Raw genomic sequence first — 14413 nt, 5'->3', positions numbered from 1 at the left:
TTGTACTAGCATTAATCATCACCGTTTATTTCTATTTACACTGGCTCGTTATACGTCACAAGAAGGAAAATCCCAAGAAAGATTAACCGACCACTGATTTGGCTCAGTCTTCTTAGACGCTATCATAATATCACTCAACAAGATATAAATATATATATATTTGTATATATATTATCTTCCATATTTCATCTATTTCCCCAATTAATACTTTTTTTTACTTTCCTACTCCGACCCCTATTTCTATTTCTGCCTTTTTACCATTACCGCATCTGCTTTTAGTTCTTTATATATAAAAATATAAAAAAATATATATTGCCGCTAGCAGATTGATCCATTAGTTATACCCTGGATATTTTCTTTTTATTTTATTTTTGTTTTTGGTTTCTTCTACCCCATTGCTCAAGACAATACATCTCTTTTAGAAATACACGATAGAACCAACTCTGAATTTGTCAGCATTCAATCCTTCCAACCCAATAGACTTTCCCTATTTACTTTCCCTTGTTTTTTATTTTATTTTATTTTACTTTTTTTCATTGATTCCTTAATTATTATCAATTATGAATCGTTCTTTTACTTCAATTATTAAATCTAAATTCTTTCAAAATAATAGTAACAATGATAATAACAACATAAATAATTATGCACCAACTACAAAAACTGACACTTTGCCAGAGAACACTTCTGAAATTGATAGTCAACAACAGCCTTCCTCTTCTAAACCATATATACAACCTGTTGTAAATACATCTGGGATTAAAAGCAGATTAAACTCAAACTCCAGTAACACAAGCAGTACTAACACAAATAATAGCAATAGTTCAAGCAGAGGTGTTTCTTCCAACGCGAGCAATACAGTTAATAAAGATACCCAATCAGGAAATGAAAATAAAACTGCAACTAGTAATTCCAATTTGTTTGCATTATTTAACAATTTGACGATTAATACATCACCAAGCAATAGCCGTGTAACCTCAACTACAACTTCAATTTCAAATTCAAATACCCCACTAAACTCTATGTCTATGTCAAATACCAATTCAATTGTTTCCAAAAGAAACTCACAGAGGGATGAGTTAAATTTACAGAATAAACCTCTACGAAACATCTCAACATCTCCAAAGAGGAAAACATCACCTCAATCTGATTCCAAAATATATAGTAAACATTCTATTCCCAACACAAACAATAAGCCGGGTCCATCACCTATTTCTACATCATTAGCTAAAAATACCGTGACAAACCCAACTAGGCCTTCCAGATTTAGAGCACTTCGACAGAAACTATCTTTTCCTGATATGCCTTTTAGAAGCAATAATAATACAACCAGTAATATAAACAGTGCTAATAGTAGTACCAATACTAGTTCTAGTAACATTGCTGGTTTCAATAATAGTTTTACAAATACTTTAAACCCCATATCGACTCAATCTCCAAATAGAGAAACTAAATTTTTTGTTTCATCTCCAACGTTATCTGAAGCTTCATCTGCTTCTGTATTCCCAATAAATTTAAATGAAAATAGACTTGTAGATAATACACATCTATTATCAGAAAATAATATACCCACTATTGAAAACATAATAGATCCTCCAAAGAAATTGTCTACCCCGCCATCACAAGCAATAAAAATACCCCAAACTCCTTTATCATCGTCGAACTCAAATAATAATAGTAAAAATCCATTTATTGTAGATTTAGAGGCTCAAAATAATATTAATATTACAACTCCCATTGCAACTCCAAATATTGCTCATACACAACCATACAATCCAAGTATTATAAGTCATAGAGATCGAAGTTCAACAGGAACCGATAGTATAATAGGAGCTCACTCCATGTCTTCATCTTCAAATATAAGATGTATTCCATATACTCAAAACAGTACCCATCTGTCTTCTTCTATTATGCTTACTTCAAATAAATCTTCTAGATGTTCAAATTATTCTTCTATTTCAATTCCAAATTCTCCGAGTCATTACAATGTTCCTTTGCAAGGTATTACCAATACAAATAATAGCACATCTACAAATTTAACTAATGAACATATTTCTTCATATAGAACAAAAAATAATTTAATTTTAGAAGGTGGTAGAAAACGTAGTAAGACTGTTGACGTGTTCGATTATATTAAAAAAAATACAAATCGAAGCAGTATTTCTAATGTAGCTCCAAATCAAACTTCGTATTATCCATCAGGGTTAACTACAAGTATTACTATGAACTCAAACTCAAGCTCAAACTCAAATCCTACTTCCTGTTCAAATCCTAGTTTTAATTCAAATTCAAACACTACTAGCAAAAATAATAAATTGCACTCAGGTAATGCTAGCACCAATGCATCAAATTTAAATATGGATACTTTATCACCACTCACAAGAAAATCTTTGGATGATTCTTCCATTCAAGCGACTAAAAAACCAGCTATAGAGACCAGAAATAAAACGTCTCTTCCAACGCCATCAACTAGCAAATTACATTCCAGCACTGTCACCCCTACTGCGACACCTTTCGCTACCCCTATATCAACACCTTTAAATCACAATGTTAATAATACTGATGTTACTACTCACTTCCCCCCTCTGAAAGATGTAGCACCAAGTGCGTTGTCTTATCCAAAAAGGCCGGTTAGACCACACAGTAAGACTGTTTCAAGTCCAAATAGATTTTCAATGCTATTAAAGAGAAATACTACTAAAGATTTGGATTTTACAAAAAATTTAACTTCTGAATTTTTAGAGCCTGATTCATCTTTATCTATCAATGAAAATTCAAATTTACAATTAAATCATTTTAATACTTCAACTTTCCCAATGAGCTCTTCTAACATGGGGACTGGTAAACCATTGATCAATCCACCTTCTTTTCCTTCATCAAATAATAATAGCTCCTATTCGTTAAGAAGGAAGAGAAGCAGTTCATTAGTAAATGCTCTTAGTAGTTTTGTTAATTTAAGATCGTATAGTTCGTCTTCAACTAGATCTCAGCAATATGTACCATCTAAATTAAGGGACCCACTAGAGAATTTACCTCCTCCTCCCGAACCTAAACAAAATGAGGCATATGATGATTATCTTTTAAGAATATCCAATTATGAAAAATATATTGGTATAATTTTAATTGAAAAAGATGATGAGTATAAAAAGCAATGCTTACACCATTTTATCTCCAAATATTTTGATTTTAGAAAAGTGCCGTTAGATATTGCTCTAAGAGAACTTTTAATGTTTTTAGAATTACCAAAAGAAACTCAACAAATTGATAGACTGCTGATCGAGTTTAGTAATGTGTATTATATTTGTAATTCGATATATTCAACGTTCTTCCCATGGGAAAGTAAAGAACAAGTTTATTTCTTAACATTTTCGTTATTGATTCTGCATACTGATTATTTTAATCCAAATAACAAAACTAAGATGGCTAAAGAAGAATTTTTTGACATGGTCCATGGGGATACTTATTCATCGGGGAACCTAGTGCCTCATGGCGTTGTAAATTATTTTTTTGATAATATAACTTCCAAGGAATCTCCAAAATTTGAAATAATTTGTAATAAACTGAACCCATACTACGACGTTTTTGAAAATACGAATATAAGTAATGATTCTAACGAATTTGTTAATGATACTCAAGGTGAACTTAAATCAGAAACTAATTCATCAATTGATAACGAAACTTTTGACAAAAAGTATCTAGTCAACATGAATTCAATGATAAACGATGACAATACTTTTTCTGAAAATAATAATAATAAAGATTACTCAAAGTCAGAAGAATTTGATTCAAATATAATAATATATTCACCAATGGAATTAATCAAAAATAAAAAAGTATACTTACCTAACTCAAATCTTAACTTATCCATAATCAATACAAATAATACCATTGCGACATCGACAAACAATAACATAACAAATACCAACCCCTTAACTGTAACAAATACGAATAATAGTTCTACTACTAACTTACCACCTACAAATACAAGTACTGGCTTATGGAAAAATAGATCTGCATCTAGCTCTATTTCAACGTATATCACTGGTAATAATGATAGCTCAAATAAAAATGATATTGATATTTATAGCTACATCCTAAACGATACATTGCAAGATATCTCAATGAAATGGAAAGTATATAAAACTTGGAATAAAAATGAAAAATACGAAGATATATTTTTAAATGAACATTTTGATGGAGATTATATCACTAACCTTGATAAACTGGATTCTCATTCTACTTCACCGTTACCTAATCCCTATTTAAAATTATTTTCGATTTTAAATGAAGTGAAAGGTGGATATTTAAAGATAAAAAGAAACGAACTTAATAAGTTTGTATCATCTACAATGTCTATCGATGATTTTGAAATAGTCAATAATAATTTGGAAAAAGAAAATGGAAAATATTTGTATCTTAAAATTATACAAATGGGAGAAATTAAAGAAATTATTAAGTCTACAGGTTTAACAAGTAACATTTATAACAAGAATAATAAGAAACGGAGAATATTTATCATACTTACAACTGTGGCAATGTTTAAATTTAATATAATTGATTGGATCAAACCAGAAACAATTTATGATGAAATAACTGGTAATACAAATTATATTATCGAGTATGATTCGACATTGATGTCTACTGCCAAAGAAATTGTTAATTTGTCTGGTATTTTTGCTACCTCAAGCGAAGATGTTGGCAGATTTGAAAGACACAAAACAAAACAATCTCAGGAACATATTTTATACGTTTATTCAAATAATAATCAAAAAAATATTTGGTACTGTACTAATTTAAAAGAAAGTAATACATGGAAAGATTCAATAAATTTAATAGGTGCTCATAATGGCTGTGATTTTTATCCAGACGAGTTTGCAAATCAAGTAATTCTTAAGAGAAAAATTTCAATAGATGAGAGAATTAACAACTTAAAAATTGCAGAAATTTATAAAAGAGATAACCTTATTGAAGACGAAAAAGAATTAAGCTTTTACAAGTATGCTATCCCAATTAAAGCCAAAACCAGAAGGGAGTTAGAAATACATATTAAACAAGTAATAGCCAAGATGGAGTGGATGCTAGTAGAGCTTTGGAGAGACATGACCTACATTTACATTTTGAAATGTTTATCCCAAAATAATGAATTACAGAAAGAAGGAACTTTGACGAGTGATTCAGCAAGTAGTCATTATGATACTATTATTGATAATAAAGACTTGTTTACGGATAAACTTTATCCACCGGAAGCTGTCATTCAAGATAAAATATTAGACAATTCAAGCTTATCGAATGAGGAACAAAAATATCAAGATAACTCTATGGAGAATATCACTTCACAAGATAATCAAAATAAGTTTTTTACAAATGGGACTGACTATTTATTCAAGGATACTAACCTTACTCAATGTCTTCCCGATGATCATTCTGAAGAGGCAGACGTTCATTGGGGAGCCAATGTCCAGCATCCAACCGACACCTCCCGTAAGGTTTAAAAACAATACATCCTACAATAGGATTGCATTAATGTTTGTTTCTAATATTGAAACACATTGTTAGAAAATTCATATAAATAATATACAGATTCATTTCATTTACATATTAGATAGAATAAGTAAACAAATACAATAGACACACAGCATTAGACATTTGAAATCGCTACAGACTACTTTGAGGTTTGACGCGAATCAAAATGATGTTCCAAACGGTTGTTACCTACATTAAGTACTCGAGGACAACCATCACGGTTTCGTTCTGCTCGACAACATTCTGCACAAAAATGGGCAGTAACTATTCCGTTAGGATTACCACATATGATGCAATTTTTCGCACTACGTCCTTGCGAACATTGGGCACATAATCGAACAGGAACTGTAGGGTCAGTATAAGAGTCACAAAGTGGACATTTACCGTCACATTTTGAGCAAACAAGCCCAAAATGAGTGCCTGGTTGTCGCATGCATAGCACAAGGTCAGCCTGATGACGAGACATTCAGTGAGAAGTATTTAGTATGTCTTTTCAGGTGTTATTTATGTCGTGTATACGCTAATTCGTAAAAATACACCTCAGCTTTTTTTCTGAGATTATATAGTGTTCTAAATTGAAAACGTTTCACTGCTTTACAAGTTTAATATATCTAAAAAGATAGTAAGAATTTAGAACTCGCGAAAACTTTCGGAGTATTAATGCAATATATTCCTCTCATTGATTTATAATATTTAAGGATTGAAAAGGTTTAGACAATAATATATATATATTTTTTATCGATCCAGTAACACTATACACCTCTTTATATATAATCTACCTTAATAATTAGTTTTTGTACCAATTTTTTTTTTTTAATTAAAATAAAGGAAAGCTATTGAATCACCTTAAGGTAACATAAATTCTCACCATGATACAGAATTGTCCAATCTGTCTGGAGGATATTACAGATATACTGGGTAGTTTAAAAGTTTGTCAACATAATTTTCATTTTAACTGCATTAGACAATGGCATTTGACCTCCAAAAGTTTAGAATGCCCTGTATGTCGTAGGGTATCCAATATTGTCATACAAAAAACCCTATATAAAGATCCAAACGGTTTACCACTAGATGGTGGCCTACGTGAATCATCCGATATTTTTGAATTTAATATTTCTACTGGGGCGGAAGCCAGTATTATTGAAGAATATTTGCCACAGTCAATTTTATACAATAGCCTATCCTCTACAGGCTTCTTTGGTGAAGACAATCAAGGCTCCTCATCCAATTACAATCAATCATCTTACAATTCACCACAACCATCATCTTTACATCACTTAATTCAAGAAGATATAGATGAATTTCACTCTAATACGGAAGAGGATGAATATTGCGATTGCGTTTATTGTACTATTTGTGGGGTAGAAGGTGAGGCCAATGATATTTTTGATCAGTGTCCTCAATGTAATAGAAGATATCATGAATCATGTTTGCATTCGTTAGCTACAGAAATTGGAGATTTAGAAAATTGGAGAGACTGCTTAAATTGTCAGACAACTGTGCTTACCATCACTCAACCAAGATTTACTAGAACTCTTCTATCTAATGATATATATATCGATAACTTTTCCATTGAAGAAAGCAATTCTGATAATTTTTCTACCCCAGAAAGAATCAATTCATCGTCAACATCAGTTGACCTTTCAGAATTATCTCCTATACCAAGCATAACTCAGGCAGTACAATCTGTCGCTTCATATGATATTAATCATTCAGAATGCTTATGTAGCGAGTCTAAGCAGCAATCAGAACTAAAACAATTCAATAATCATAAATCCAAAGAGAAGTTAAAAGCACCTCTAATTGTAGAATGTAATTCTACAAATAATATAGGCAAAATGTGCTGTCCGAGTAAACTCGTTGGTTCATCAAATAATCAAGAAATAACAACTGTAACAACCGCAATGCAAGCCTTGACTATCACAGAGGAGACTGAAAATGCAAATGATGATACTAGTTTACAAAATGACTTTTCAATAACTAATAATTCTTTTGAGCGGAGGATACAACATCCAGGGACTCTACGAAGTTATATTATAGATCAAGACAAGAATCCAATGAACAACAGGCCATTATCTAATAAGAATACTGAAAAGAAAATAATCAAAAATCCCTGTACTTTTGACCATAGCCATGGGAAATATGAAGCTAACCTGCATTTATCAAATAATACAATCAATAGTGAAACCTCCTCACACGTACACACGGACAAAAAGACTAAGAACAACGCATCACCACTCCAAAGCTCATCTCAATCTCAAACTTTAACTGATAGAATAAAAATAGAAGCCGTTGAAAGAGATACTAAGTTTAAAATTCAAAGCCATGTAAGAAAAGTTTTGGATCCTTACTATAAAAATGGAGTTCAGGGGAAAAAATTAAGTAAAGAAATCTATACAATGATTAACAGGAGTGTATCAAGGAAATTATATGTAATTTCTGACTTGAATTATGATAACAAACTCCATAACTTTGATTATCTTGCTAAGGTTGAAATATTAAAAGAATTTGAAGCTATACCAGAGTTCATCAACTAACCTTAACAATTATTCTGTTTAACTTAATAAAAGGAAATTAATGAAACATTCAAAAACTTAAACTTTTCTATATTAATATTTGAATATTTGATAAATTGATACACAGAGAATCTTATGCAGAATACACAATTAACAAATCTACCAAAAATAATGAAGGTTTTATAAGAATGCCTAAATATATAGCATATAACATACAGAATACATAACACAGCATATACCAATATATATAGTAGTTAACTGATTTGTTTGACTTTAAACATATTATAATATATACATAGATAAATAAATGCATGATATATTAAAAATGTATGGAGTGAAATGCTTTTATTTTCTTCTTCTCATTGGTCCCTTTGGTTTACTGAATTTTCTTTCATTGTTCATGTCAATCGAGCTATCATTTGAATTCTCTGATATCAAAGAGATTTCTAATTCATCGAAATCACCAATTTCAATAGTGTTTTCTAATTCAATCTTTTGATTTTCATTTAAATATTTAATAAACCCGGACCTATTTGAAGCATAAATCATACGCTCTTTAACTCTACAACCTGATGGACAACTGTAGATAAAATAATATTTGTTGTTATCCAAGTTTTTATAAATATTATAGCTTGGTTCTTCTTGAGTGATTTTAATTGATCCTGGCTTCGAAATTTGTAATTTATTTCTAATTTGTACTTTTTCGTTATCTAAATTAATGCCAAATGAGATCAAATTGGTTTGATTTAATAACTCTACTAAAGTATTACCAGAATCGTCCAAATTTACATCAAAAATCAAAACTGTTGAACTACCATTAGTTTGAGAAACTAATTGATGGCCTTTACTAAGACTAGCATTTTTCATTAAAGACTGCTCTTGATTAATTTCTAAATTAATTCTTTCAGATTCTGTTAATAGATCCTTTTGATTTATATTAGTGTCGGTATCCAAAAATTCTTGAATTTCAAAAGGTTCTGAAATCATAATTTGTCTATTAATTGAGTTAGAACCAATTTGTCTAATCAAAGTATTTTTAGTGGATGCATAAATCATCTTTAATTTAATTGGAGAATTATCTGGCACGAATGATAAAAATTCAAATTGATTTGATTTATTGGATTCTTTAATGAAAATGTAAATTGGCTCCTCAAAATCTTCCAATTCATTTGCTAACTGGCTTACCGAAGAGTAATCTTGTTTATACACTTCAACACTTGTATTATCATTCGATATTCTTGCAGTAATAATTTCTAATTTATTGGAGGAACCATTTAACTTAGTTTTAATTGATTCTAACAACTGAGAGGACGCAGTTATACCGGACTGAGCAGACATAGTAAAGAATGATGATATAGGCTAATAAGATTGATTTGTGATTTTTTTTTTATTATTTTTTTTTTATTTAAGGATTATTTCTTGAATTAAGATTTATCCAAATCTCTTATATTATTTAATTGTCATGCACAGTTCTTTAATAATTAAGAAATTAATGTGAATAAAATTCCCCCATAGGGGAGAATTTCGAATCCGGCAAATTTCAGAAGCCATTCGATTCTCCTTGGCTTCTCTTTATTATCTAGGAACAATGTATTGAGATATGCCAAAGTGAAAGACCAGCAAAGTTCGAAGGGTTCGAACTTGAAAATAAAATAAAGGAAATAAAGTTATATATAATGTGAATTACAAGAAAGGATGTATCTTACAATTGCTAAAATATGCTTATGTGCATTCAAAACAGGACGTTACATAGCTAAAGAATGAGTAATATTCAAGTAAATATTAGATTATTGAACTGAATACTATTTGCTTTGTTCTGGTTTATTCACACATATACATATATATATGTGTGTGTGTGAACTGTATCATCTTCAATTTAACAAGCATATAAAATAGATTAGTTGAGCCCTAAAAAAATTGATTTTTAATTAAATCTCAGTTGACCGAGATATGAAATATTTGAAAAATTTCTAGTAAAAAAAAATTTGCCGAGACAACTATAAAAGCAGAATGAAAAATTTCAATTATTGAAAAAATATAATTCCCAGTTCTAACAGAAAAAAATTAAAAATAACCAACGAAGTTCAAAAACAGCAGTTATACTATTGCCAGAAGGTAATTTCCAGATAGATTTATTTCTAATGAAAAAGAAACAGAAAATGTTAGCTTTTAGTATATTTATATACCTATGATTATAATTTATTCCAATACCAATTGTTCCGACTGAATAGTTGGATTTTACTATATGTCGACAACCTCATTTCGTTAAGTTTCAGCCTTGTATGACGGTAATATTTATCAACTATCATTTTCTTTTTCGTTTTATCATATGTTTAAATCCAACTGGAATTCATAACTCAGTTTAACTGCAAAGATATCGAACCATTGATAATTGCAAATATATTTGTCAAATAGTTTTATGTTTTATCTCACATGATGATTCTTATTTCGACCGGGCGGGCATACTTTAGTATCGAGAACTAGCAGTTCTTACAATGTCTCTCTTTCGTGTACAAATTTTTTGAAGGAGGGTCGTAGGAGTGTTATAATCTAGTTGTTAGAGAAGTGATGATTGGTCTTAGATAGCTGATTGATATTCTATGAGACAAATCTTATTTGCAAGAGTCCTATTTCTTCTTGATATGTTACATTCACACTCCTATCAGCAGATGGGTGAAATAGAAAGAATGTACCAATGTTCGAAAGGACATCAGATAATAGTTTATTGTGATGATTCAAAATATTCACACTGTACTAATGCCAGCCCTTAAACAAGGCTGGTTTAATGACTACAAAAAACAAAAAAAACTGATTTAATGACTCTGATTTTACTATTATTATACTTCTTTCTATTTTGTCTTGCATAAAAACGTCTTTATGAAGTCTCGCTTGGTTTTTTGACCACATTCATTGTCTTGTAATCAATCTAATAGACTTTACCACGTTGACACTTCAGGTAATGATTATGAATCTAATCTTCTTGAGATATTGCCTCATCACAAAGCCATTGCCTAGGTAGGACGTTGAAATATCTGTTCTGCAGCCTTTTCTCTGGTGCCGAAGACGCGAAACAATGGACCGAATAGGCAAAAGCCGCGGGTTTTATGCATTTTCTTCCTGTTCCATTTTCTATTCAATTTGGTGTTATTTTAGAAGGTGTTTGAACAAAAACAAACAACGACGCTTTAGGTAACATCGGATGCTTGAAATTTCACTTGAATGGATTATGTCAATATTTAAATAGCAGAATTCTCCAAATATAAACCCTTTGGTTTTGACGATCGAATAGGATAATTAATTAATGGATAAAGGAAGATAACTGACACTTTTTTAGTTTTTTTTCTTATATTAGAATTATAGTGGTATTGTTGCCTCTTTGCTTGCTGATAGTTTTGCAACTTTATTGATACAAAGTGTTCCGTATATTATCTGTCTTTACCATATTTAAGATAATAAGCATCATAAGCTATGATCAGTTTTAAGGCATTTTTAGCCATCTATTTATTTGGTGGTATAACGTTTTTACCGTTAGCCTTGATAGCTGCATATTTTATACATAAACAATTGAAAACCATTCAACTTCAAGAAGAAAACCAACTCCAAGAGACCAAGAATGCTGAAGATGAAAGGCTATTATTTGAAAAGGTCAGTCCTGATTTCAAAGTAGGTAATATTGAAGAAGCCAAAGGTGTAGAAGTTACCCAAAAGGGTTGGTTATCCGTTACTAAAGTGTATTATTATCATTCGAGTGACTTCATGGACATGATCAATAAGAATGATCCAAATTTAGTCGTTGACATTTCTAATCACACTATTAATGATGAAATTGTACCAGAAAGAAGTCAATTAAAGAAAAAAAATAAATTCTTTGCTATTTTGAGACATGGGAATTTGTTTCTTTACAGAGATGACAATGAAAAAAATAGCCATTTGGTTCATGCTATTACTTTACAAAATAGTTTTGTCACTCTATGGCCACGTAATCCAAATAATGAATCATCCGATGGTTCACTTTTCACAAAGAGAACCTGTATTTCAATTATTAGAAATACAGATGAATTGATTGATAAATCCACCAATAAATTAAATTTTGATTCTCTAACAAATAATTCCTCCGTTACATCTGATTCTACACCTTCTTCTTCAAATCAATTTTTCTTATACTTCGACAATAATACAGAAAAGGAAGATTGGTATTTTAAGTTGATCAATGCTTCTAAGAACAATAAGACTAAACAAAAGAATATAAACCCATTATTAGATTCCAATTTGACTGCGAATACAGCTCATTTGAACACTCGTGATATGCTGTATTTAATTCAGACTTTGAATTCCACTGAAGGCCAATTATCTACTAAATGGTTAAATGCTTTGATAGGCCGTATATTTTTGTCGTTACAACAAACTAATACTTTAAATGATTTATTACGTGATAAACTTTATAAGAAATTAACTAAAATTAATACTCCTGGTTTCTTAGATGATTTTGTCATTGAAAAAGTTGATGTTGGCAACGCTGCACCAATGATTACAAACCCCAAATTATTTGAATTATCTCCTGATGGATTGACCAAAATTGGATTTGATTTAATCTACAAGGGAAATTTGACTCTGAGAATTGCTACAAAGGCTCAAATCAATTTGGGTTCAAGATTTAAACAAAGAACTATCTCAATTAAATTAGAAGTGAAATTGAAAGAAATGTCCGGTCCAATTTTAATTATGATTAAACCACCGCCATCAAACAGAATTTGGTATACCTTCCAATCAGAACCTACCATTGATATCGATGTCGAACCAATTGTCAGCTCTAATAAATTGAATTATAACGTCGTTACAAACACAATTAAAAGTAAATTTGCAGTGGCAATCAAAGAATCTTTGGTTTATCCATTTTTTGATGATAACGTATTTTATACAACTCAAGATGATATCTTTAGAGGTGGTATTTGGGAAAATTATGACTCAGTTAGAAAAGTAAGTGAACAATTAAATAAAGAAAAATTGCATGGTGAAGCTACTCAAATTTTAAATTCAGCTACTACTTCTACTGCTACTACTGCTACTACTACTAATGATTTAAATTTAATGGATTTACAAAATGAAAATGAAAATTCTAATGTGAATTCATCCTCTATTAATTCTACGCCAAAAAAAAGTGATGCAAATGCTTCATTAGATGGTTCAATTACAGGTCTTGAGCCCAATGATGATTCAAATTCATTTTCTGACAAAGTAGATACTGTATCTACCAGTAGTACTTCTCCATTAAAAAAACGTACTTTGGAAAAAGTTGGCTCATTGAGAAAAGTGCTACATAATAAAAAACACGGCATTATTAAATCTTCCACTGATATGAATGACGAATCTGAGACTTATTCCGCAGACCAGACCTCTAATAATAATGATAGTCAAGTAGATGATTTTGATCAGAATGATGACCAAGATGATCAACAAAATACAGATGATCAACCATTGATTAACGATAAAGATTTAACTCGTCCAGCTATAATGTCTAGTAAGAATATTTCTACATCGAGCTTGCAAACGGATAACCGTAGTACTTCGGAAGAAACTTCAAATGGTAACCAATCTAAAAAATATTTTAAAAATTCAATGAAAAAATTTGGCAAATGGTATAAAGAAACAGTCAAGGATAATAATTCCACTTCAATCTTCAATTCCAATTCCAACTCCAATTCAAATTTAAACTCAGAAAATAACCAATTAAACAACTCTTCATCAGAGAAAATAGAAGAAACTTCTTCTTCTCCCTCTCCTCTCCCTTCCAGCACCTTAATAAACCAAGAAAATAAAGAAGAATCTTCAACTGAAAAAAAGAGTGCATCTACTCCAAATTTAAATAGACCTGAACCACCAAAGATGATTACAAATAGAAGAAGACCAGTACCAAAAATTCCAGTCTCTATTCCATCTCAAGTAGCAGAAACCGGAATGAAAATTCAAACTTCTCCCATTCCAACCTCCACTGGAATGTTTGTTAATCAAGAGAAAACACCATCTCCACAAGTTGAATCTGTGAGGACCTCTTCTTTCCCAACACAGGCTTTTCCTCAAGGGTTTGTAAAAGCCCAAGCTAATGAGGAATTAAACCCTCCTTTATACGATACCCAATTAGAATCTCCACAAGCAGCTGAACTCTCCTCAAATCAAAACCTAGAAGAGAATATATAATGATCGAATTTTTCAATCTTTCATAATTTAAGTCAAATTTATAGCCATCTGCGTTATGTAGTTTTTCAATATATTATTTTATGTATCTATTAGCATATAATATGCGATCTTTTTAATTCGAACACAGAAAGCTAGTGATATTAGTTAATATAAAAACACAATTTATTAGAAAAGAAGGAAAT

The 14413-nt window shown here is 30.6% G+C and overlaps 5 protein-coding genes across 5 annotated transcripts; 3 read left to right on the top strand and 2 right to left on the bottom strand.

The window, feature by feature from the left end:
* Window positions 1-560: 560 nt before the first annotated feature.
* SYT1 (Arf family guanine nucleotide exchange factor SYT1) lies at window positions 561-5489 on the top strand (the record flags this gene model as incomplete). The annotated part of the gene is made up of 1 exon (XM_004181339.1): window positions 561-5489. The coding sequence occupies one exon, from the start codon at window positions 561-563 to the stop codon at window positions 5487-5489; it is 4929 nt and encodes a 1642-aa protein (XP_004181387.1).
* Window positions 5490-5659: 170 nt separating this feature from the next.
* On the bottom strand, window positions 5660-5986 carry RDS3 (U2 snRNP complex subunit RDS3; the record flags this gene model as incomplete). Its single annotated transcript, XM_004181338.1, has 1 exon — window positions 5660-5986. The coding sequence occupies one exon, from the start codon at window positions 5984-5986 to the stop codon at window positions 5660-5662; it is 327 nt and encodes a 108-aa protein (XP_004181386.1).
* Window positions 5987-6389: 403 nt separating this feature from the next.
* On the top strand, window positions 6390-8057 carry ASR1 (ubiquitin-protein ligase ASR1; the record flags this gene model as incomplete). The annotated part of the gene is made up of 1 exon (XM_004181337.1): window positions 6390-8057. One exon carries the CDS (start codon window positions 6390-6392, stop codon window positions 8055-8057), a length of 1668 nt encoding a protein of 555 aa, XP_004181385.1.
* A 324-nt stretch (window positions 8058-8381) lies between these two features.
* Window positions 8382-9374, bottom strand: TWF1 (twinfilin TWF1; the record flags this gene model as incomplete). Its single annotated transcript, XM_004181336.1, has 1 exon — window positions 8382-9374. One exon carries the CDS (start codon window positions 9372-9374, stop codon window positions 8382-8384), a length of 993 nt encoding a protein of 330 aa, XP_004181384.1.
* Window positions 9375-11504: 2130 nt separating this feature from the next.
* On the top strand, window positions 11505-14231 carry NVJ2 (Nvj2p; the record flags this gene model as incomplete). The annotated part of the gene is made up of 1 exon (XM_004181335.1): window positions 11505-14231. The coding sequence occupies one exon, from the start codon at window positions 11505-11507 to the stop codon at window positions 14229-14231; it is 2727 nt and encodes a 908-aa protein (XP_004181383.1).
* Window positions 14232-14413: the final 182 nt, after the last annotated feature.

This window comes from Henningerozyma blattae, chromosome 6 (assembly GCF_000315915.1).
Source record: "Henningerozyma blattae CBS 6284 chromosome 6, complete genome".
Lineage (NCBI taxonomy): Eukaryota > Fungi > Ascomycota > Saccharomycetes > Saccharomycetales > Saccharomycetaceae > Henningerozyma > Henningerozyma blattae.
The sequence above is the reverse complement of the archived record's forward strand: the minus strand, read 5'-3'. Positions and strand labels throughout refer to the sequence as shown.